General features: G+C 52.0%; 1 protein-coding gene across 7 annotated transcripts in view; it reads left to right on the top strand.

The window, feature by feature from the left end:
• The window catches only part of LOC135234942 (neuron navigator 1-like), a 187,421-nt gene that overhangs the window by 13,965 nt on the left and 151,836 nt on the right, over nucleotides 1-21,620 (top strand). For 5 of the 7 annotated variants that reach the window (XM_064300085.1, XM_064300088.1, XM_064300082.1 and 2 more), the window contains exons 2-3: nucleotides 14,972-15,825; nucleotides 17,610-17,707. In XM_064300085.1, the coding sequence (XP_064156155.1) occupies nucleotides 14,999-15,825; nucleotides 17,610-17,707 (925 nt within the window). In that variant the 5' untranslated portion in view covers nucleotides 14,972-14,998. Of the gene's footprint in view, nucleotides 1-73; nucleotides 192-9,920; nucleotides 10,079-14,971; nucleotides 15,826-17,609; nucleotides 17,708-21,620 lie in introns of those variants that run through there. The other 2 variants (XM_064300087.1, XM_064300086.1) reach the window with 2 other exon arrangements.

Below are 21,620 nucleotides of genomic sequence, written 5' to 3'. Positions count from 1 at the left end.
GGCGGTTATGACAGTTTCCTGTTTCCTCCTCCAACTCACCATTGTGTGACAATGAAACAGCTGGTCTACTATTAAAGCTCTTACCCCAGGAAAAAACATTTCATTGTTTCGAGCTGAAGTTCTGAATGACTCAACCCACACTCTCTGGAAACAGTTTCAGTTTGCTTTCTGGGAAATTTCGGAGAGGACAGGTGAGCTAAGCGTCTGGTGTTTTGTCTTTCTCGGAGTTATATCATTGTAGCTTTGAAATGAAAGAGAATTAGCGTTTCGTATTATTTCTCTGTGTGTGAAAACCGAAATGGCATAATCGTTATGAAACGAGGGTGGTCCTTGGAAGGAAATGCTCTCATTTAATCTCAGCCACCAATTTGTTTATGGAGGATCGGCTTCAACAAATGGACATGAACTGTGTTTATGTTGGGCGAATAATGGGGGAAGTTGTCTTTAGCTATTATGCTACACTGGGATTATTGCTGTTACTAGGTTGACCTCATGTTGCACTGCTTTTGTCATGTTGTTCGCTTTATGACTTTTTATATTATTCACTTCCACTCTGGGACAGCTGCATTTCTTTCCGCTATTTCAATCTCTCACAACTTCTGTCACTGCTGGAGAATAACTCTGCTGAGGAATAAGTTGTGAAATGTTCTAACAGATGCAAAGGAACAGAAAAACACACAAACGCGAAGCCCACAGGATATAGGACCGACTGTCCAAGACATGAGCCGCACGGGGGGAAAGTGCATCACAGATAAAGTCAATGAGGTCACTTCCTGTCTCCCCATGAATCACGTCTTTGTCAGCCGGCGAGGGACTCACACGCACGCAAACACACAGGCGTACCCACACGCACACGCACGCTCACAAAGGAACCGTGTAGATTCTGCTCAAGGTCACACATTATGTCAGGCAGTGGCATGCAGATGTCATGTGACCCTGCTGACAACGGGGAGGCGGGCCGCAGACATGACCGTGAGGAACCGATGCTCCGACGGGCTGCCGGCACGCTGGTGCAGAATTGATGTTAGCTTGATGCTAGCTGTACAATTGTGTTTCTTTTCCTTTAGAAGATACTGTGTAGGTCAATTTAAAAGGGACACAGGACACATGCACAGATACGGGGAATTTTAGCTGCTACAGCAAGGCCCTGTAAATCCAGGTGTCATAAAAACAAAACGGTTGTTTTCATCCATGGTGATTTTCACCTAGAAAGAGTGCTTGAGAGGAAGCTGGCCAGTAGGTGGCAGCGCAGAGCAGAAAAGCCCGTGCTGGGTCTGTGGAGTGGACAGCCAGTGAAGTGCTGCAGTGGAGCTTGAGCCCCCCCTGCCTGTGTGTCCCGAACCCCCCCTGCCTGTGTGTCCCAAGCCCCCCCTGCCTGTCCGTCCCGAGCCCCCCCTGCCTGTGCATCCCAAACCCCCCCTGCCTGTGCGTCCCGAGCCCCCCCTGCCTGTGTGTCCCAAGCCCCCCCTGCCTGTCCGTCCCGAGCCCCCCCTGCCTGTGCATCCCAGGCCCCCCCTGCCTGTGTGTCCCAAGCCCCCCCTGCCTGTCCGTCCCGAGCCCCCCTGCCTGTGCATCCCGGACCCCCCTGCCTGTGCATCCCAAGCCCCCCCTGCCTGTGCGTCCCGAGCCCCCCCTGCCTGTGCGTCCTGAGCCCCCCCTGCCTGTGCGTCTCCGGGCTCATCTCCTGTCAGCCGGGTCTCTCCGCCCCTCGCCCGGCTACACGCTGGAGCCATGGGATGACTCTACAAGCACGGCCGGGCCTCGTCGAGCCGAACGCCTGCCTCACACGCAACACTGCTCCCGGGTTTCAACACTGCTCCCGGGTTTCAACACTGCTCCCGGGTTTCAGCAGGGCCACTTTGCACTCAGTCCTGTCTACTGCTTTGAGTCTGGGATACTTGATTCCACTGCTCTGTGGTTTTATTTCTTCATGCAAATGCTGAAAGCTTAGAGTTAAGTGCGTCTGGCTGACTTAATTTCTGTCAAATATTTCATTTTTGCGTTATACAGTAGGTACAAAACAGTTCAATGACTCAAGTAGAAAATTCAGATGTTGCTATAATTGTGTTGTGTTTTCCTTGTGTGAGGTACACTCATGCATGTGTGAGGAATGCTTGTGCATGCGTGAGGTATGCTCGTGCATTTGTGAGGTATGCTTGTGCATGTGTGAGGTACACTCATGCATGTGTGAGGTATGCTTGTGCATGTGTGAGGTATGCTCGTGCATGTGTGAGGTATGCTTGTGCATGTGTGAGGTACACTCATGCATGTGTGAGGTATGCTTGTGCATGTGTGAGGTACACTCATGCATGTGTGAGGTATGCTTGTGCCTGTGTGAGGTACACTCATGCATGTGTGAGGTATGCTTGTGCATGTGTGAGGTAGGCGGTGATGCGTCTGAAGGGAGCAGGTGGTTCTGCAGACGAGACTAATCTGTGTGTGTGTGTGTGTGTGGTGTGTGTCTATGTGTTTGTGTGTGTGTGTGTGTTGTGCGTGTGTCACTGTGCGTGTGTGCGTGTGTGTGTGTGTGTGTGAGTGTGTGAGTGTGTGTGTCTGTGTGTGTGTGTGTGTGTGTGTGTGTGCATGGCAAAGAGGTAATCTCAAGGCTAAAAGAACTGAGGAAGACGTCCTACAGAAGTGGGGCATCACCCCGTCCAAACAGCCTGAAAGCTATGGCTCTTGTTCTCGGTTTTCTGGGAAGAAAAAAGAAATCAAATTTTGCCCGAGGAGCTGCTCTCCTTATTTTAGACCAAGCCTACATGCTTTATTTCAGTTTTTTTCTTTTCTGGCATAGTTTACACCATTTCTGCTGGGCATTTTCAGAATAAAGATATGAGATAACCACTTTCAGACAGGGATGTGACACGGATACACCTCAGCTATATCCCATTACACAGCGCATGTGAGTCAGCGCACTGACTCCTACTGCATGAAATCACCTTTTACCATACGAACCAGAGCGCATCCTGACCAGGGAAACTCTCTGTATCCCCCCTCCCGGCCCTAATGACACACTCAATATGCAGTGCCCCCCTCCCCCATACAGTGACCACTCAATATGCAGCCCACCCCCCCCCCCCCCAGTGGTTACTGCTCTCTGTGGACGGTCTGTAACACACTCAGTATGCAGTGGCCTGCCTAGTGGTTACTGCTCTCTGTCTGTGGACGATGTGTAACACACTCAATATGCAGTGCCCCCCCCTCCCCCTCAGTGGGAACTGCTCTCTGTGGACAGTGTGTAACACGCTCAATATGCAACCCCCCCCCCCCCCCCAGGAGATTCTGGAAATTTCCACACAGACAGACAGACAGCAGGATCTGGCCACATCTGTTTGCTTTGGAAAGTAAATTCAGGGCTGGTTAATTGGGCTTTTCCCCCCATGCTCCTCAGACAGACGTTCTAATGAAAATACACTGAGGGCCTTCACACACATACACACACACGCGCACACACACACGCATATACCAGCACACACAGACATGGGAAACACAAGCTACCACACACAAAGGAAAAATGATCCCTGTGTATATGTAGCATCAGAAGGCATTATGCGAGAGAGAGAGAGAGAGAGAGAGAGAGATTTGAATTTTAATGAGAGGCAGGGAGGTATGAAACAGATGGAGAGGAAGAAGTGAGATCAAGCAGTGTCAATACGGATCCATTCTGGTTGTAACGCGTGAGCCGGTTTGAGAAAAAGCAACATAACCCTGATGTGTTAAAGATAGGACGACACTGAGCTAGCTGTGATTTACTGAAGCCAAGTCTGGAGAGTGCCACCCTTTCCCAATGAGAAGTCGCACGTATAAAAACTGTGCCGGCTGCTTTTGTGGCCGGAAGCCTGATAGGTTAGCATGGCTCTGTAACCAGTATGGTCAAAGGCCGTTTCAGGAACGAGCCAATGAAACGGCTCCTATCTCAAGCTCTCCAAGCCAGCGGTGAGGATTTAGGAGTGATGTCGCTGGCACAAGGCTGGATTTCTCCTGCTGCATTATGCATGAACTTCAGAGGAGTAGCGCAAGGACCGCAGTCATTATGTGAGCGTTCCTTTGTTGTGTGTGTGTGCGTGTGTGTGCGTGTGTATGCGTGTGTGTGTGTTTTGTGTGCGTGTGTGTGTGCGTGTGCGTTTGCGTGTGCGTGTGTGTACACTGCAGCTTGGCACCACGATCGATGTGAAACGAAATCGGATCCTTCTCTCGTTGCAACGCTCTCAAAATTTTCTTGTTCTCTCGTTGTCGCAGTTCAGGCCGGTTTCTCGTGCGTGTCAACTGCTCCATCCTCCCCTAACCCTAACCCTGTCCACATGCGATTGGACCATCCCTCCATTAACTCGCGTTGAATCTGCGAAAGCCAGCGCAACATTGCCGGGGTGAATCTATCTTGGCTAATGCTGTGTTTGGGAGAAGCGCTAGCGCGGAAAGCCGCTAATCTCTTTGTCAGCTCCTTGCTCATTACGGGCGTGCTACGTGACCTCCAGCCTGGGTTTGCCGTTCTCAGAGACCAGTGGGGGGCGAGGGAACGTTTCCCGGGAAACAGAACGTAGTCAGAAGACATTCGCCAGCGCCCGGGGATGATCGTAATTAGCCGAGGAGCACGCTCCCCCGGTCTCGCACCTTCAGCACATTCGGAGCGATCTCCTTGTGACACTGACCTACTTTACGCCGCCCACGCACGCGCCGCGCATCACGGAGCGAGCCGCGCGCTTTCATTATTTTTTATCACACGGTTGTTCTGCCCGCGTTGTTTTTTCCCCCGCTCCGTCGCCTGCTCATACATCCGCTGGTGACTGTGCGGGTTCAGTAACGGAACTACAGGAGCCGAGGTCCCGCGCAGTTTGATGATGTCACAGCCCGGCAGGGAACGTCAGGAGCCGAGGTCCCGCGCAGTTTGATGATGTCACAGCCTGGCAGGGAACTACAGGAGCCGAGGCCCCGCGCAGTTTGATGATGTCACAGCCTGGCAGGCCGTTGCTTTCTTGTTGGGGCGTACTGCTCCTCCGGGGCTGAGCTCCCGTTGCTTCGGCTTTCCTGCCAGCCGAAGCGTTCGTATGATAATACGCTGAATGCTGAATATCGTAACCTGGTTTCCTGACCTCGTTTTGGCCCCTCTGAGGGGGAAACTGTTGATTTACCCTCTGCCTGAAGCGCAGGGGGGTGTCACTCCCCCTTTCTGCGGGAGAGGCAGTTATGAATCTGTGTCACGGATCTCACCGGCTCTGTAAATGCTATGACAGAGCTGCGTCTAATTGGGCCTGAAGTCCTCCTATTGTTTAAGAGATATACGGGCGCAGATAATCAGCGTGGCGCTGGGTAATGTGTCCCGTGGGCAGCCTCGAACTGCACGGATTCTGGCGAATTACGCAGCGAGTCACGGTCTGTACGGGCCGGTCCTCCACCGAGGGGCAGGGGCTGCACGGATTCTGCTCAGCTATCCAAAGAGGGGACAAGGCTACCGAGAATCCGGCCAGTTATCCGCGGGTAAGACGTACTTCTCAGAATTAAATCACGTGTCCAGTGAGTGTCCTAGGTTACCAAGACTGCTTAGAATGTCCAATGAGAGACTTAGATTCCACAGAATATTTGCCCCCCATGGCCCTGCTCCCCTCCCCCCCACCCCACCGCACCCAACACAGCTGTTGCCATTGATACGGAACAGGTGACCGTAGAATGCGCCAGCGCCTCGGCCAGCTGCAGCTCCGGGCTCCTGCCCGACGCGCCCGCTGTGCGGCGCGGCCTGCCTCTGAGAGGAACACCGCTGAACTCCGAAACCTCAGGAGTCGCAAAGGCGTCTGACTTAAAGAAGACGGGACGCGAGATCAAAGCGCTGTTCACTCACAGCACCGGCCAATGGCGTGCCGCCACGTCAGCAGCGCCGGACTGCATCACCGGGGTCATTACGGTTTGGGGCCTGTTCTTTAAACACGAAGAGCACCGACAACCGGACGGGATCGGATCGGATCGAACGACTGGCGAGGGCTAACTATTTTTTTGCAGGCAGTTCTGACAGCGCTGTGGATTGCTCGGTGTTCGGTAGAAGGAAACAAACCTTGGATTAGCATGACAAAGGGCACCCTTTAACCTTTCTGCGGGCCCGAGCCTGGCCCAGCCGTCGCCATGGAAACCTTGGGGCCGCTCCACTCCAGGTTACATGGGCATTAGCATATTGCAGTGAGCTTTATGGGACGGGCAGGCGTATCCTTCTGTTCCAGTGAGCTAAAGCCAAATCCCCGGTTTAATATCATTAAAGCCAGAGCTTTGCACTTTTAAATGGGTCAATCGTCTTCGTTTACAGGCACTTAGATCATTCATTGATAGATTTTTTTTTGCCTCTTTTTTGTGAATGTCCTTCGCATTTCTGGACACAGTGTGCAAAGAGATGCCAAAAACAGCTCCTATAATTTTTGAAATTCTTTTTTCGACAATGCGTTTGAACCACAAAAAACTTTTGATGTTTTTCAGTGTTTATTACAGGACAAGAACTCTTCTTCGGTTGTGGCGAGGACAGAATCATTGCCTGCACCTAAAAAGAACCAGCAATTTTGAGACTTACGATGTCATTTAAAAAGTCTTCCGCGAAGACGATAAAAGCACGTCCTGAACCACATTTTATGGCCGAATGAGGGTAGTGCCGGACCGCGGAAGTTTCCGGAATGATTGCGAGCGGGTCGTTTAGTGAGCTCACGGGAGAACGTCATTCCCGGTGCGGCAGGCCCCGACGGATTAGTCCGAAGTGACTAACGGGCCTCGGAAAGCCGCCTCACAATAAAACTGCTTATCTCACCTTCTGGAACCTTCTCTGTGGCTCGCGCAGCCGTATGGACCCGGCCGTAAATCCCCAACATCTGCTGACGGGTTCACAACCCCCCGTTCCCGAGCTCTCCCGATTAGGCGAGGAACCGATCAGCTGAGATTAACAGAGATAAACGCCTGCTTTCCAGCCTGATCAGGGTAAGATGAGTGACCAGCCAATGGCCAGCCAGACAGGATTTGCTCTGTCCAATCGCTGCGACAGATAAGCGGTGCGTTTCAGAGCGATATTGTTGTTTTTGGTTTCTTTGTTTTCTTTTTTTTTTGTTTATTTGTTCCAGGGTTAGTAGGCGACACTTTGCGGGAGGGATTTAAAATCCATTTTGTTGAGTTGACATTCCACGATGGGGTCGGCAGCGGTGTTGTTTGTCTTCGTCGTCTGCCGAGCGCCGAGTTTTTCATTCTTTCCTCGCTCCAGTCGAGCAGTTTTCCACGAAGCAGACGGAATCTGCAGCGGTCCCTCTGCCAGCGCAATTTCTGCGACGATGCGTGGCGTCCTCCGCTCACACGTCCTCGCTTTTCCGAAGACGTTTCCCAGAGTCCTCCCTCAGCTCTCCGCGCCCCCCCCCCCCCTCCTCTCGGACCTCTCCCCCTCTGACCCGCCTGCCCCGCCTCGCTCCGCCCTCTCCCCTCGCCTCGCCGCGGAGAGTCCGGTTGGCGGACGTTTTGGCCGGGGCGCCGCCCGGACCCTTAACGACGTTGGAACTGTCTCTGATTCGAGGGGCGGGGGCTAACGCTCCTGCTGATGCATTCTGGGAGAATGAGATTTTCTGGGAACAGGGCGGCTCCGTGGTTCTCTTGCCTGTTGTGCCAGGGCGGCTCGTGGGAGAGTATCTGGGATCGGTCTGACCCGTTGTACCTGGCACAAAAACACACGTTTCCCATTGTCTTAAGGCTGCCGTGGGCACTGGGCCTGATTTTGGGGGGATTTGTTCGGCTCTCTGGCCCCCTCTCTCTCTCTCTCTCTCTCTCTCTCTCTCCCTCTCTCTCTCTCTCACTCTATGCCCAAGCATTGTCAGCCCCTGTCCCTCATCAAGGTCTTCCCCGCCTGTCATATGGAATGAATAATGCTCTAAGTGCATTTCCAGTGAACGTCTTATATTTTTAATGGGCTGGAGCCAACATGTCCTTTTATTCCCCCAGAGTGGATGGGTTTCAGGGCTGGATTCGTTCTAGCCTATGGAAAGCACACACCCGTGCTGGGAATAGTGACTGCTGGCCCTTTAATCGCTGTATGAGTTGTAAAAGGTAGAGGGTTTCTCAGGAGTTCTCTGGGACAGTGAAAGCATTGATTCAGCTATAGATGCTTTCTTGCAAAACATGTAAAAACTAATTATGTGGAAGCCTAAGAGCATCTATGGTGCTGTTGTGTGCTGTGCCATAGAAAAAGAGGGAGATTTCTTTGGTACACGATCAAAGGTGCTTGGGGTGTTCATGTCTTTAAAGTACTGCCAGAACTGTAATTTCCATCCAGGTGTGGAGAGGAGAAAATGTCATGGGGGAAATCAGGGCCAGTGGTACAGTTTATGGAGACCGTACCGCAAGCTGGCTGGGCTGAGCAATCGCAGCAGAAGAGCCAGAGCCTGGGTTATACAGTAGGGTGTAGCAGGGTAGGGGTAGCCCATGAGTCTCCTCACACCAGGAGCAAGGTGTAACAGGGATGTAGCAGGGTGTAGCAGGGTGCAGCGGGGTGTAGCAGGAGGTAGCAGAGGACAGCAGGGTGTAGCAGAGGGTGGCAGGGTGCAGCAAGGTGTAGCAGGGTGCAGCGGGGTGTAGCAGAGGGTAGCAGGGTGCAGCAAGGTGTAGTAGGGGTGTAGCAGGGATGCAGCAAGGTGTAGCAGGGGTGTAGCAGGGATGTAGCAGGGTGCAGCAGGGTGTAGCAGGAGGTAACAGGGATGTAGCAGGGTGCAGCAGGGTGTAGCAGGGATGTAGCAGGGTGCAGCAGGGTGTAGCAGGGTGTAGCAGGAGGTAGCAGAGGACAGCAGGGTGTAGCAGGGATGTAGCAGAGGACAGCAGGGTGTAGCAGGGATGTAGCAGGGTGCAGCAGGGTGTAGCAGGGATGTAGCAGAGGACAGCAGGGTGTAGCAGGGAGGTAGCAGAGGACAGCAGGGTGTAGCAGGGTGCAGCAGGGTGTAGCGGGGTGTAGCAGGGCAGACGCTGCCGGTTCATGGCGGGTCTGGATGCTGATGCTGTGTGGGCGTGGCGGGGCGTGGCCAGGCCCTGGGCGATGGTGGAAACCTGGCAGAGAGGAGCACCTGTCTGGGGGTAACAGGCGATCCCCAGACCTTACTGTCAAACACGGCCCGTTGCATAACATTTTGGCAGGGTCACACAATGCCCTACGGGACCCTGGCGCAGTCTAAAAACAACGTGCCAGCCATCTCATTATGACTTTGCCATGGTTCTGGTTCATGGTTAGCGCTTTAATAATATTTAGTAATATTGCACGTGCACAGGCTCTGGGTGCTGTTAGCTTCGTGCTATATGCTGCTCACACGACTCAGACGCATGCATGGTCCCTCGTGCTCAGGATGAGACTGTCTGTGAAATGAATGTGGCGTGACTGATGGAGTTAGCGCGTTAGCGAGCAGCCCGTTTTACCGCTGGTCCCGTGGAAGCGGGCAGCGTCTGAGCCGCCTCCTGCCATCTCAAGGGCGTTTCTTAAAGGAGAAACCGGGCAGCGCGAGGGACGCCTTCCCCACGAGACCAGCGCCGATGATGTCATGGACGAGCGGGCAGAGAGACGCTCACTCGCGGACAGGAAAGTGGCGTGCTCTGCATGCGCATCTCTCTCTCTACCCCCCCCTCTCTCTATTCCCCTCTCTCTCTCTCTATCCCCCTTTCTCTCCCTCTCTCTGTCTGTCTTTGTTACACCTTGTGATCCACTCAGTCCTCTCCCAGCTGACTCACTGGCTGGTGACTCGTCCTCGCCGACTCTGTCCTTGTGTCTGCCCCCTCCCCTTTCACTCTCTCTCCCTCCTTCCCTCACTCTCTCTCCCCCCCTCCCTCTCTCCCTCTCTCTCTCTCTCTCTCTCTCCCCCTCCCTCTCTCTCTCGAAAGCAACACGAGGCTGTTGGAAATTGTATTAAATTGCGTTTGGGGTTTATCCCGCTGCCACAGCGAGCAGCTGGTACCGCGCATGCAGACGCCAGCCGTGCTCTGCCCGGATAAGATCCCCCCCCGCTGCTGTCACAGAGGAGCGGAGGGAGGGAGGGAGAGAGAGAGAGAGAGAGAGAGAGAGAGAGGGACAGAGAAAAGGAGACGCTGTGATCCGGTGAGAATTTCCGCCTTTCTATCTTATCTCTTCAACTTCATCTCGTCCGGTTTATTGTGAAAGGTGGGGAACGTGTCACAGACAGAGCTGTCCCTACTGACCCTTCAGGACCTGAGGTACCTTTAACTAAGGGGCTCTTTACTCTCCCTCCCTCTCTCTCTCTCTCTCAGTCTCCCTCTCTCTCTCTCTCAGTCTCCCTCTCTCTCTCTCTCCCTCTCTCTCTCTCTCTCTCCCTCTCTCTCTCTCTCTCTCTCTCTCCCTCCCTCTCTCTCTCTCTCCTCTCTCTCCCTCTCTCTCTCTATCTCACTCTTGCTCTGCTGTGAGTTGATAGCGGTTCTTTGACTCATTTGGCGGTGTTGTGGGCTTGCTTGTGTCATCGTTGGCGTCGTGGCTGCCAGGTCACGCCAGCGGCCGAGTTATTCCCCCGTCGACTACAAAATAATAAAAAAAACAGAGCCAGTTTGATCAGTTAAAACCTGTGCGCTTTGGCCCATGCTGCCATTGCCATGCAGACTTAAACCCGCAGCTCAGGCTCTGGCTGAGAATGCTGAGTGCACAACCTTTGCGTTTGCTCCACTGAACAGTGTGTGGCACAGCGATTTATTTATTTGTTTGTTTTTTTGCTTCATGTCATTTATGGCTGCCTAAAAGCAAACGTCTCAATGCGCACCGCGACCATTTTCCTTTTACGAGTGTGGGGAAGTATTGATGTGCTTCCATCAAGGAGCGAGCGAAACTGCATTAGGTCAGAATTGAATTTCTGGTGATTAGAAGATCCTTAATTTCTCCCTCTTGCAAGTTTTCATCACCCCCCGGCCCCGCCCCCCCCCCCCCCTTTTAAAGACTGGGTTGTTTTGTACGGGACTGTACTTGAAGATTAGCTCTCAGCGCGGTGAATGAGTAAATTGTGCGCTGAGGGGCGGTAACGGAGGCCGTAAATATCCTCGTCTCGTTTGATCTCCTTCCGCGTCAGGCGACCGAGAGGCCGCCTTCTGAAAGGACTGGCCGAGACAGTCACCCCTTCGGCTGACTTCCACGGTGAGCGTGCCCAGACCCCGCGCCGTTCGAACCCGCGCCGTTCGAGCCCGCGCACGGTCGCTCTCTCTCTCTCTTCCTCCTGCTGCCCCGCGGAATGAATGATCCCAGCTGTCTGCCGGTGCCTTTGTGAGGCGGTTTGAGCGTTCGACCCGCAGACCCGCGTTGCCATGGCCCGGTAAACATCGCCGCAAACGCTTCCTGGTTTTGGCCCGCGCCGCACGCAGGCTCCGCCAGAACGGGACCGTTGTTCCCCTTTGTTTTCGGTGTTTTTTTGTTTCCTTACGGCTTGTTTAGGAGTCCCGACGCCAGACGGCAGATGTTTTTCTGGGACCACCGCGTAGAGCTCCGCCACCCCCGCCCCCCCCCCGCCGAGCGGCATCTCGGGACTCCTGGCCGTCCCGCTCCTGGCCGCGTCCGAGGAGCGCACCCGTCCCCCTCCTCTCTCCTCCTCCTCCTGTGGCGGTTCGCGGCTCAATGTACAAACAGGGCCGTTTACGTGCGGACGCCACGTTTTGTTTCTGTTGAATGGCGCCTGTCCCCCTGGGAGGATTTGTACACAGAACCTCCGGTTGTGGTATGTGGGGCTGGGGTGTTGTGTCGGCCACAGGCTGGGGCGGTGTGTGTGTGTGTGTGTGTGTGTGGGCCAGGTTGGTGTGTGTGTGTGTGGGTGGGCATGCCACAGGCTTTGGGGCGGTGTGTGGTGGTGCGGCCACAGCTTTGGGGCATGTGTGTGTGTGTGTGTGTGTGTGTGTGTGTGTGTGCGTGGGGGGCCATGGAGCTTGTCCTTGTAGTAAAGGGCGGGCGTGGGCAGACTGTGGAGGCGGAGGTGTGCAGACAGAGCCCTGGCTGCGTTTGAAAGGTCGCTCCTCCTGCTGCGCCACGCTGTGTCGCTCTGCCGACACGCTCTATCGACCCGGCCCCTCAGAGTCACAGTGACCTGAGGAGGAAACACAAACCTGAAACAAACACCACCAGTCACAGAAAAATACATTACATCAAAGCCCTCAGGTGTGTGTGTGTGTGTGTGAGGCGTGTGTGTGTGTAAGTAAGTGTGTGTGTGTGTGGTGTGTATGTGTGTGTGTGTGTGTGTGTGTCTGAGGTGTATGTGTGTGTGTGGGTGTGTGTTGTGTGCGTGTGTGTGTGTGTGTGTGAGGTATATGTGTGTGTGTGTGTGTGTGGGGTGTATGTGTGTGTGTGCGTGTGAGCATGTGGGTGTGGGCGTGTGTTGTGTGTGTGTATGTGTGTGTGTGTTTGTGAGTTGTATGTGTGTGTGTGTGTGTGGGTGTTGTGTTGTGTGTGTGTGTGTGTGAGAGCATGTGTGGCTGTGTGTTGTGACTACGTGTGTGAGTGTGTGAATACTGGCACACATACACTTACAAATGCACCTGAAGTATATCTACTTCATACGCAGTATGTGTTACAGGTGATGCAGACAGTAATGAAACCTAGGCTGGACGCTCACATTCCTGTGAAATACAGTTCCTGGCTAACTGCAGCAGCACAACCTGTAACTGCTACTTGTTGCATTTTCTATTGTTCATCAATATACTTTACTTAATTCATTTCTTTATCTAGAACTATATTCTAATTAGTTACATCCCCAGAAACAAAGTAATAGCTATCCTGTACAGTGATCATTTCATTCAGAATCCTTTTTCAAATTCACCGCATCTGTGTCTTTCTCCAGCATGTCTTCATTGGTATATCGTGTTATTTATGTCAGCACTGGCCAGAAGATGACATGGCTATTGAAATGAGAAATTAAGCTTTCTTCAATTACAATATATGCGGCTATTTTTTATCCATCGCTGTGGAGAATGGTGCTTTACCTGAGAGCCAATTAGCCGTGAATAAGACGGACTCGTTAACGTAGGTCCCTGGTTCCTCCTAAGGTCTCCCCGGATCGCTTAGCGTGTTCGCTCATCATGCCCGCGTGGCTATTCCGCTTCCACACTGGCGCCACCCCCCTCTCCCCCCTCCCCCCGCCTCCCCAAACCCTCTCCCTCTCCCCCCACCTCCCCAAACCCTCTCCCCCTCCCCCTGCCTCCCCAGACCCTCTGACCCAAACTCTGCCGCTATTGTTGAGGGGCAACGATTCCCAAATTAGTCCTAACCCAGGCCTTGCGTGGTACGGCGACTGTTGGGCACGCTTGTCATTGTTTGGGGACCTAGAGTGGTGACAGCAGATTACCCTCTGCTAATGGGATGAGTTAAATCCCATTTATACCCCCTGCCCCCCCCCGGTCTATTAAAGATGGGCTTGAGATTTGTCTGCATTCTCATAAGCTGCAGTAATGCTAGGCTAGGCTACACGCAACCTCTCATCTGCTCCCTTAGAGCTCTTCAGCCATGTTGCACGTTTGTGAATGACCTTAGCTGGCTGGGCCATAGATTTAGTTACTGTATCATTGGTGCAGAAGGTAAGTTTTTTTTTATTCATTCGATACCTGAAATGACAGCTTTGCTGGCTTTGTCCTCCTTGATATTTTTGGGTGCATCAGATTCTGTTTCAAATGGTACGGCTCCAGTTGGAAATGTTATTGTTTTTCACTGATCTAAGCTGTCAATCTGGTGAAGGACATTTCAATCTGAGTGTCACACGGGGAGACTGAGCGTGTGTGTGTGTGTGTGTGTGTGTGTGTGTGTGTGTGAGCGTTGCTTGATTCTTGAAGATGAATTTGAAGATTGGCAATAAGACAGAAAGAGTGTTTTCTGATGGTTTAAACAGTCCAGGTTTGTGGACTGTTTAACCTCTGCCCTGTGTTCTGATCCTCTTTCTAAAATGATGCATTTTGAGGTCACAGAGGGGGAACACTCGCTCGCTCTCTCATTACGCAGACTGTGATGTGAAAGGCACTCGGAAATTGTATTTGATTTGACTCTTATCGTATTTGTTTCTGATGAAATTCTTGATTCTTTTTCACCGATTCTCGTCTCTTTCCCGCCGTGCCTGACCCAGCCGGCGCACACGTCGGCCCGATAGCGGCTCGCCATCCGCAGAGCAGTCGCGGCCGGCACCGACGGCACCCGCGGCGTTCCGCTAGCGGGCAGTTAGCGGCGAGGCTGTCGAGATGAGGATCCGCTGTTAAAAGAATGCAGGGTAGCTGGTGAACGGTCTGGTGAACGGTCTGGTGAATGGTCTAGCAGACTGCTGTAGTGCTGATGTACAAAACGCTGGTGGGCTGACAGTTGGCGCTGGTGGCGGTTTGAGAGGAACTTGGTTGTCTGGTATTGTACGATGGCACTTGGCGACTGGAAACAGCAGCCAGCCTGTTGGGAGTGAGATGACACATGACAGTCAGGTGACCTCCATGTCCCTCTACAGTCAGGTGACGTTTGTGTTCCTCTGCAGTCAGGTGACGTTTGTGTTCCTCTGCAGTCAGGTGACGTTTGTGTTCCTCTGCAGTCAGGTGACCTCCATGTCCCTCTACAGTCAGGTGACGTTTGTGTTCCTCTGCAGTCAGGTGACCTCCATGTCCCTCTACAGTCAGGTGACGTTTGTGTTCCTCTGCAGTCAGGTGACGTCCGTGTCCCTCTACAGTCAGGTGACGTTTGTGTTCCTCTACAGTCAGGGACTTGTCCTCTACTTCGAAACATCCGTGTCCCTCTACAGTCAGGTGATGTTTGTGTTCCTCTACAGTCAGGTGACCTTGTGTCCCTCTACATTCAGGAAACATCCGTGTCCCTCTACAGTCAGGTGATGTTTGTGTTCCTCTAGTCAGGTGATGTTAGTGTTCCTCTACAGTCAGGTGACGTCTGTGTCCCTCTACAGTCAGGTGACTTTTGTGTTCCTCTACAGTCAGGTGACCTCCATGTTCCTCTACAGTCAGGTGATGTCTGTGTTCCTCTCTCCAGAAAGGGACCGTGTGATACCCCAGGATCATGAGCGGAGGGGTCAACGTGAAGACGGGCTCCGGGATTCCCCTGCCCCGGAGCATGATCCCCTCCCCGAAACTGGACCACAAGCACCCGGGCAGCGGCCTGCCCCGTCCCGCCACCCAGATCCCGCTCGGCGCCAAGGCGTCCTGCCCCTCCTCCTCCTGCGCCTCCTCCTCCTCCCGGGACCTCCTGCGGGACACGGCGCTGAGGAACCAGCTGCAGAGGAGCGGGCTGCGCCCGTCCCAGGCCCAGAGCAAGGCCTCGCGGGCCGCCGAGAGGTCCGACGGAACCCGCTCGGCCTTCAGCAGCCCCCAGCCGCCCCGCCGCGAGGACCCGCGCTCCAAGGACACCCTGGACGTCCACAAGGGGGCGCCCTCCCTGGAGCCCCTGCGGGAGCTGAGGAAGGGCGGCAACAAGAACTGCCCTTCCGGCATCGCCCGGGCGACCCACAGGAGGCTGGACAACACCAACGTCCCGTCGCTCACCCAGAAAGAGACGTCCGTGACGCCCGGGCAGGGGGGGAACGGCTGCCCCCCGCACGGGCTCAGCAACGAGAACCTCCTGCCCCGGCCACCCGGCCCCGCGTCCAGCGGGACTGCCCCCCCAAAACAGGGAGGGCGCCTGGAGCGCGACCCGTCAGGGAGCCTCTCGGATGAGGAGATGGGCACCCCCGAAGATCTGTCCCCCTGCACGCCCGACCGCCCTCTACCTTCGGCCCCGCCCCCGGCCCGGCCCCAGGCCCCGCCCCCAGACAGCCAGAGCGTGAAGCTGCCCAAGGGGAACCAGCCGCCCCAAGTCAACATGGCCGCCGTCGCACCCTTCCGGTACAGGTGAGTACAGCGAAGCACAAAGAGGTGGCCCCTCACAGGCCACAGTATGGGTCACATTCAAAACCCACTCACAGACCACAGTATGGGTCACATTCAAAACCCACTCACAGACCACAGTATGGGTCACATTCGAAACCCAACCCTCTCATTACACTCCGTCTCCTGTATGTACAGATAACACAACAGGACTTTTTTATTTTGATAATGCAGTAATTTCAGTCGCTGAGTGCTTTTGTTTCAGCGACTGTAGAGAGTTCACAGTCACTGTGCATCTCTTTAACACTCAGCCTCTCTGCTTCACCTCCCTGGCCCACAATGCTCTATTCCTCATTGCAGCCTCCAACTTTCATCATCCCCTGTTTGTTTTCCCCTTTCTTTTCCAGCTTTTTCGGCAATTCCTCTTTTCCCCCAGGTCCCTTGCTGTTTTACCCCCCACCCCCCCCCCCCCAGATCTGGATTTCTCACGCACACTTAATCGGGCCTGTGGGCCCATTTCGGCCAATTGACACCCCCCCCCCCCCACCATCCCTTTTACCTTCAAAATGGGATGGAGAAATATACCCCTCTTTCTGCCAGACACACTCTCTCCAGCCAGTTCACGCGGCAATGCACTGATGACTCATAAGGCGTGCGGCCAATCAGCCTGAGGGTGGGCAGGGACTGGGTGAGATAGAGGGAGGGTCGTGGTGAGAGAACATGTATCACTCTGAAGATAAGGAACAAAAACAACTCCAACTCTGTCTTGTATTTACCCATGAGTCCCTGCTTTTGTTTTCAGTTTGTGTGCTGTAATTGCTGGATACTCGTTACACTACCATTGGCATAACAGTGCATTAAATAATAAGTGCATTTATTTATTAAGTGCTTTTCTTACAAAGTGAGATAAATAAAATGCGATTAAATGAGCCAAATAAAATGCGTTCCCACTAGTCTAATAAAATTAGTCTCCACTGTGTCTATCAGATAAGCTTTCAGTTAAGTAATACATTTCTGTCAGTAGAAAAATCAATTTTTCAAATAAATTAGCCACCTTGGCTACCACTAACTTAGGTATGTTATGCTTTGGATTGTTCATCTGCTGTGTCTTGTTTATTAAAAAATGAATGCCAGTGGAAGGGTGTTATTAATATGGCAAAGCCCAATGACGCAATTGCATACTTTGAGATTGTGTCCTTAATGACAGCAATCAGTGACTACTTTTTTGCATAGTATGAGCCCTGTGGCATGTTTTGAGCTAAGCCTTGGCCCCTCTAAAAAGTATTTCTGCACCCTCATCTTATCTGTTCAGTTTCATTTCATTTCTATTTCGCTTTTTACACAGACACTGACATACAGACAATTTACAGGAAGTTAAGAAAGGAAGAGTGTATTGGGTCTGACCCTGCCAAAAACTTGCAAACCAGACAAAAAGGAATCATGTGCAAAGAAAAACAGTGGTGGGAAAACAAAAATAAAAACTCTCTGATGGCAAGAACATGCAGGAGTAAATCGGCTGACCGGCCTGGGGTCAGCAGTTAAATTTGGGTTTTATGGTCGTAGGGAGGTAATGGGGAATTGACTGAGGAAATAAAATGGTGGATGTAGAGATTACAGCCCGAGGTATTGGAGTAGATAGTCAAAAGCAGCTTCTGTCTGTATCTGACTGCAGTAAAGGAGGCACTGACTGTTCCTTTCAGACCCTCACTCGAACCCAAACTCACGGTTAAAAGCGCAGGACTGTGCCTTCCTTCTGTTTGTGGTGGGAAGGGGAGGAGAGTGAAGCCGTTCTCCTCCATCGCTTTCAGACTGCAGGTTCCGGAGGAGAGTACCGGCTCATCCCTGGAGGAGCTCAGCGACTGCTCCTCCGACTCCATGGAGGTGTGCTGCGATGACCTGCCCACAGGTGAGTGACTCCGCCTCCCGCTGTCCTCGCAGCGAAGCGCCATCTTTACCGCTTAGCTACAGAGGGGAACTTCAGCCTGGACGATAAATTAATCTCTCCACTGAGCATATGGTCAAAAAACAAGGCATACATACCAAACTTACACAACATGCCAAATTTGCAGATATTTGGATCTTATCGTGGGAAACTCTATCACTACACCTGCTCTTAGTGTAGTAGTCATGTATAGTTGAGTCAGAGGGCCATGTTGTGGATGCAGGATGCAGAAAATAAAGACATCTAGACATCCACAACCTAGGAAAATGTGATTAGTTTTTTTTACCATTCAGAAGTGGAGGGATACAAAGAGATTGCTGCATTAGAATACCATCACTCTGCTGACTCACAGAGATGCCTGATCTGTGCTGAATATGTGGCTAAAAAGGAATTTGATTGGTCGGTGTATAGTCAGTGGTTTTCTGAATTCTATGTGTCACTCTAAAAGGAAGAGGTGATTGAAACTAAGGTGAGTCTGACGTTAGTCACACAAACTGGGCACTTAATTCGTTCGGGCCGAGTGTGTGTCCGTGCTCAGTATCCAAACGGTTTACCATGGCCTGAACTGTGTGCTTCTCAGCAGTTTTTACAATGAGTCACTGTGAACCCTCTAAAGCACTGTGTGTGTTCATCCCCGCTGATGACTTTCCTAAACAGCTGGGGGGGAAAGCATGATGGGGAGAGGTCAAAGGTCGCCAGTCCTGTTTTAATCTTCTTTAGGCCTGGCGCTATTTCTGTAAATCCTCCACTTATTCCTCGCCACCCCCTGTCCCGTCCCCGTCCCGTCCCCGTCCCCGTCCCCGTCCCTGCTGGACTGTGGTTCCCAAACAGACATGGACAGGTCCGCTCCGCTGTAAATCCTCCCCCTTGTGGAGAGACACGGTGAGGGAGTGGGATTGGGGGGGGGGGTCACAGTGTGATGGCGGTCTCTGTGGAAGAGAACCCAGCCTGCGCCCCCACCCCCAGGAGCCTGTCTGCCCCCACCCCAGAACCCCTCCCCCAGAGCCCAGCTACCGGCGGATCTCTTCCTTCTTCCTCCCCAGCGAGCCCCAGGGTATGGGGGGATAGAGGGAGGAGGCTCAGAGAAAGAACACAACGTCGCTGGACTCATCTCTTCAGTGTACCCCAGGGGTCCGGGAGGCCGAATAGGGACAAGGTTGCTTGCTTGTGCTTATGGCTTTTCCTTTCAGAAAGCTTTGTCTTCATCTTCACCTCCCATTGAAAGGCAAAAAACAATGTTCCTGCTTTTAGTCACACTGACTACACATTTGTGAGAGATTTCAGTTCTGTACTGTACGCACTCTGATTTTGCAGGAGAAGTATTTAATGACTTTAGCTAGATTTGTTACACCAGTATCAGTATAAACCTTTACACAGTTATCTGAACAGAAACTGAACTGTTCCTCTTGTGCAGTGGCATTTCATAATGGTTTCTCAATGCACAGTATGTCTCAATCAGAAAGCTTCACATTTAAAATGGTTTCACAGACTTTGAGGACAAAGTGTGTCCTCAACAACCCTTAATGCTAGATTTATAGCCAGGGAAGCAAATCTGCTTAATTCTTTTACTTTGTTTTTGTGTTCCACAGAGATATATTTTTTCCTTCCATTTGTGTTCAATACTAATAATTTATTTTTACTCGGTCATTTGCCAAGAAAAGGTCAGTTTACCAAAAAAATGCATAATCATGCAAACACTGCAAAATAAAACAAATTGCAACTATCCTATTTCGGCATTGTATCTGCAGGGATTTCCTTGTCATCTCAGATAAAATCACGTAAGTGAGAGAGAGCAATTTTCTGCAGTCCACATTCAGGCTGCACAGAAGCTTTTTATCCAATGGGATTCGAGCATTTTCAGGTATTTTGGCAGAGTGGCAAATGTCCCCCTCATTCTCATAAATTCTCCCTCCTGATCTGGATTTTGGATTTTGTTCTCTAATGTAGGGTGTTGGGGGCGGTGGTGGGTCTTGGGGCGGACCGGGGACCTGGTCCAGGGTGTCCCGAGCTCTCGTGGTTGTTCCTCTTTCTGAGGACACCAAAATGACACGGGGGCGGATTAGCCCCTCCGTCCGCCGGGACACGACTCCGGCCTCCCGCTGAAATCGGAGCGGGATCCGGACGGATTCTGTTCCTAAGCAGCGACCTTCATCCGGCTTCTGGATCGCGTCGGGACACTCAATCTCATCTGGAAAGGGATGATGTATATCAGAGGGCTTTCGCGAGATTTTCTGTTGTGTATCAAGGCCGGTCTGCCTCTGGATTTACGGCTCTCTTGGAGAACAGAGCCAGCCCTTGTTTCATTCCTGCCTGCTCGCTGCATCAGGGAACCTTCTTATTACGCTTCACCATCCATTTTTTATCCTTCATTTATCCCTGCCATCTCCGGAGAGAAAGCCCGTTCATCAGGGTTATTAACACGGCTCTGTATGATCTCCTCTCTCCTTCCATGTTCACGCGTTTGAAACTGAATTTATGTACTGGCAAGCCTATCTCTGGTCCAGATGTTGACTTTTTTTTTTGGTGTCTGGTCAGTTTTGTTCTGTGTTTTTTATTTCCATAATCATTGTGTGGGTTTCACTCCAACACACCGTGAGGGAACTTTCTGGAATTCTGTGGTGCAGATCCAACATACACTTTCTTTCTCCCTCTCTTTCTCAGGGTTGGGTTTTCAGAAATCCAGCGGGGGTTTCGCTTGTGTAAATGTTCCTCACGTGTCCGTCGCAGGTATTTGATGGGGAGCCTGGGGTGGGGGGGGTGGGGGGGTGCTGGGGGTTGTGGGCAATCAAAACGTTCTGGAGGGGCACATGGGAATCTGGAATCCCGGATGCAGAGAACCTTGAGAAGGTTTGAGAAGTTTGGCTTTCCTCTCGTATCGCATATCGTCAGGAGGGGAAGAGACTGTGGGCGTGGCTGGCCCTGGTTCAGAGGCCTGTAAAATGGCTCCTCTTAGATGCTGGGAGCAGAACTGCATCTCCTGCAGCCATTCGCACGCGGCTGTGGGTGGCAGCAGTGATTACTGTAACCGCGGTCAGGGGACAGAGAATGGGGAGAGCTCACTCGCAGCTACGAGAGAGGCAGAAGTTTAGCTTTCAAAATTTCTTGCGAGCAAAATATTCAACCCCAGAGACTGTAAATTAGCCAGCGCGCTCAACATAATTCACAGCACCATCATGCAAAGCTTGGGTCGGTACAATCCAGCAAATAAGTGGCCTATAAATTATCTATAATATTGCTTATTGGACAATACAATCTCCTTAGATGGTGCTGTGGTTAGTGGTCCCTATGGCCCCAACGCAGCACAGTTTTGGCTTCTGACTGTTTTTTAAGGGTTTTTTAGTTCTGGATATATTGTTGGGCATTCTCTTTCTTTGTATCCCATAATGATTTATAAGGTGCTCCACTACCTCTCTCTCACCCATGAATGCCTGAGGGGTGTTCTTCCCCTCTCAATATCCAGTGTTTCACGCACCTCATCTCTTTGTATCATTTTGATTCATTCACACCCTGGGATTTGCCTTATTATGATAAAATATCACTGGGAATAACAGTTTCTTTCTGTGGGAATTGTCCGTCGCGAGTGGGATATTCTGGCTGGAGGTGGATCTGCGAATAGATTGCCTCTGTGATTTGTTTCATTTTCATTGCTGCAGGAGATCCGTCACCTTGAATCTCATTACTTTTTTTTTTTTTTACCTCCTGAGAATGTGTATCATCAGAACTGAGGAAATACCAGACCTGGGAACTGCACACGAGGAACGCCAAGCGAGGTTAACGAGAAACGCATCCAGTAAAAAACAAAAAAAAACTGCATAAAACGTAAGAAGTCTGAGCAAGTGTACACTTAATTACAGGAGTCACTCTGAGCAGCCTGGCT

The sequence above is a fragment of the Anguilla rostrata genome, chromosome 11, assembly GCF_018555375.3.
Source record: "Anguilla rostrata isolate EN2019 chromosome 11, ASM1855537v3, whole genome shotgun sequence".
In the NCBI taxonomy this organism is placed as follows: domain Eukaryota; kingdom Metazoa; phylum Chordata; class Actinopteri; order Anguilliformes; family Anguillidae; genus Anguilla; species Anguilla rostrata.
The sequence above is the reverse complement of the archived record's forward strand: the minus strand, read 5'-3'. Positions and strand labels throughout refer to the sequence as shown.